The sequence below is a fragment of the Pinus tabuliformis genome, chromosome 8, assembly GCF_031772625.1.
Source record: "Pinus tabuliformis cultivar Carrire ecotype Pingquan chromosome 8, CPIR1, whole genome shotgun sequence".
In the NCBI taxonomy this organism is placed as follows: Eukaryota; Viridiplantae; Streptophyta; class Pinopsida; order Pinales; family Pinaceae; genus Pinus; species Pinus tabuliformis.
In genome coordinates this window covers 1,928,562,512-1,928,564,999 of record NC_142294.1, presented here as the reverse complement: position 1 = coordinate 1,928,564,999, position 2,488 = coordinate 1,928,562,512, and the positions used below count along the sequence as shown (strand labels likewise).

General features: G+C 44.9%; 1 protein-coding gene across 1 annotated transcript; it reads right to left on the bottom strand.

The window, feature by feature from the left end:
* Window positions 1-1,172: 1,172 nt before the first annotated feature.
* Window positions 1,173-1,926, bottom strand: LOC149244221 (neutral/alkaline invertase 3, chloroplastic-like). Its single transcript, XM_089371476.1, has one exon. The coding sequence runs from the start codon at window positions 1,863-1,865 to the stop codon at window positions 1,173-1,175; it is 693 nt and encodes a 230-aa protein (XP_089227602.1). The 5' UTR covers window positions 1,866-1,926.
* Between the last annotated feature and the right edge of the window lie 562 nt (window positions 1,927-2,488).

The window sequence follows — 2,488 nt, the reverse complement described above, 5'->3', positions numbered from 1 at the left end:
GGATCAATGATCATGGATCAGCGATCCTGGTGCAGTGATCCTGGAGCAACGATTCACAAAACAATTCGGAGAATTTCGATTCCTCCTCTTCAGCGCAGACTCCTCCTCCAATACACGGTCGAGCTATGGCATTCAGGCAGATCAGCTCTCAGCTCAGGTGGCTCGGTGGAATCTCCACATGGATTCGGATCTTCCACCTCCTACGGCCTCCTCTTCACATGCAGCAATGACTCCGCTCTGGCTCAATCCCACAGAAGCGAAGAGAAAAAGAAAAAATGTTGCGAGCAGACAGTGGCAGCAGCTTACCACGCAGGTGTGAGCAGTGGCCTCTTCTTCACGATCTCCTCATGCAAAACGAATCACCATCGCTTCCTCTGCGCTCTCCACCGACGTGAAACTCCACATAAAGTCCACCTCCAGGTTTGCATGCTCCGGTTTTTCATTCTCCCAATCCTGGTCTCCGTCGCAGTCCCAATACAGCCCTCAATTCTTCACAAAACACTATAAACCGCCACGGAAATCACTGGTGAATCCTCGGCTTCGGGTCCACCGTCAATCCCGCAGCGAGTTCTGCAAGAATATCCCAACTCCAGCCATTATTTACCCTGATTTCTGGCTCAATGTGATGTTACAGAATAAACGAAGATCCCGTTAGGTTGCGGCCTGACAACGTGGCAAAAAAAAGAGATGTAAACGGGAACTGACTCCAGTACGAATCCCTTCATTAACAACTCTGACAGGCTGGAAGTCATAGTTCGCTGCCTGTTGCAGGAATACATTCATTTTATGCTGCTATCGAACGCGTCTTCTACCGGCTCTGCCGCATATGACACGTCGGAGCTCGACCTCATCATGTAAATGACACGTGGAGTCTCCCTCGCTTGCACCGCCATCAGGGGCGTGCACAGGATACCCAGCGGGATCAGCATTCGCACCACTTCAATCCGGAGCTTGGCCACGTGTTCCATGCCCACCGAAGACCGTCCATCATCCATATCCTCTCCTCCCCAAACAGATTTCATCGGATTCACCACTTCGCCACTGTGCCATCCAGGACGCTGGTTACCAACGCTCCGCGCTATAAGATCGATGATGGACAAACTCAAGAATTGATTGTCAAACCAAGCTCTTTATTTCTGAGTGCTAATAACGACCTGTAAGTTCCTAGAGGCTCACATCCATGGCTCTCCACACTCGCTGAAGTCCATATGAGCAGGCTGTAAATTGCCAATAAAATAGCCTCCCCGGTCAGGCATCCATTCTACCAGCCATGTGGAGATTTGATCTGGATAGATGTTGAATTTGTTTACTGCATCATATGAGTACTCTTCAGTTTTGTACCGATAAATCTCATTTAATTTTTTCATGTCAACCCAGTAGTATTCTCTGATGTGGAAAGACAAAGCGATCAGCCGGTTATTCAATGCTCGTATGAGGTCTGCAGATCCATCTTCCGGAGTTAGCATCTCACGCGCACACCGCAAAGCTGAATAAAATAGTGCTTGTATTTCTAGAGGATGGCCATGGATTCCCATACGACGATCAATCATGCATGATCCATCGGTTACTAATAATGTGGGGAACATATCAAACCCATCAGCAAGACACAACTTCAAAATCATTTTAATCCTTGTTTGAACATCAGTCCTCTCCTGAACAGAAAGATCTCCTGTAAACTTGCCATATGCTCTAAGAAGAATAATCCACCATAATCCAGAGTCAACAGGGGCCACGCGGCCTATTGCCGCCTCTCCGAAGTCGGGGTCCAGTATATCTTCAGTGGCATCGTCATCCCCATCACGGGGAACAGTCCGCACTTTGAAGCTTGCTGGCATCAAACCTTGTCCAGGGCTATGACAGTCCATTGTTTTCTCCCAACTCTGCAACTGCAGAGTATGGAGAATAAAATTCCTAACGATGTCATGCTCTCCTCACTTGCCTGTCGCCACAACCACAGCTGCGCTGGCCAACAGAGGGTGATGGACAAAAACATTCACAAAACTTTTATTCTCTTCAGCCCAGAAGCAGCCAAGCCCACGAGGGGCTAGGCCCTCAGGCTCTGATACCAAGATAAAAGTATACACAGCAATATATTCTCTATATTTGAATGAGGAAATTATACACATATTTATACAATCAACAGTCTCAAGATAGGAATCCTATCTTAGACGTACAGTAGTGTGGTTGAGAGATTCTCTCAACCACACACTAAACTAGGAGAAACTAAATTCCTATTATGTAGGAACAAACTCCTCAAATGGAAAATTACAACCATAGACAAGTAGGAATTAATTATTTCCAACTATAACCTGATTATAAACATATTTTTAGCATTTATTTGTTGTTTTAAAAAAAACATGTTAATCTTTTTAGTTACTTGCAGAATGATTATGACCATATTTTGAGCATGGATTTATTGTTTTGAAAATTTCTTTTTTTTTTAATTATTTGTAGAATGAATGATTAACAATATTTTTAATATGGATTT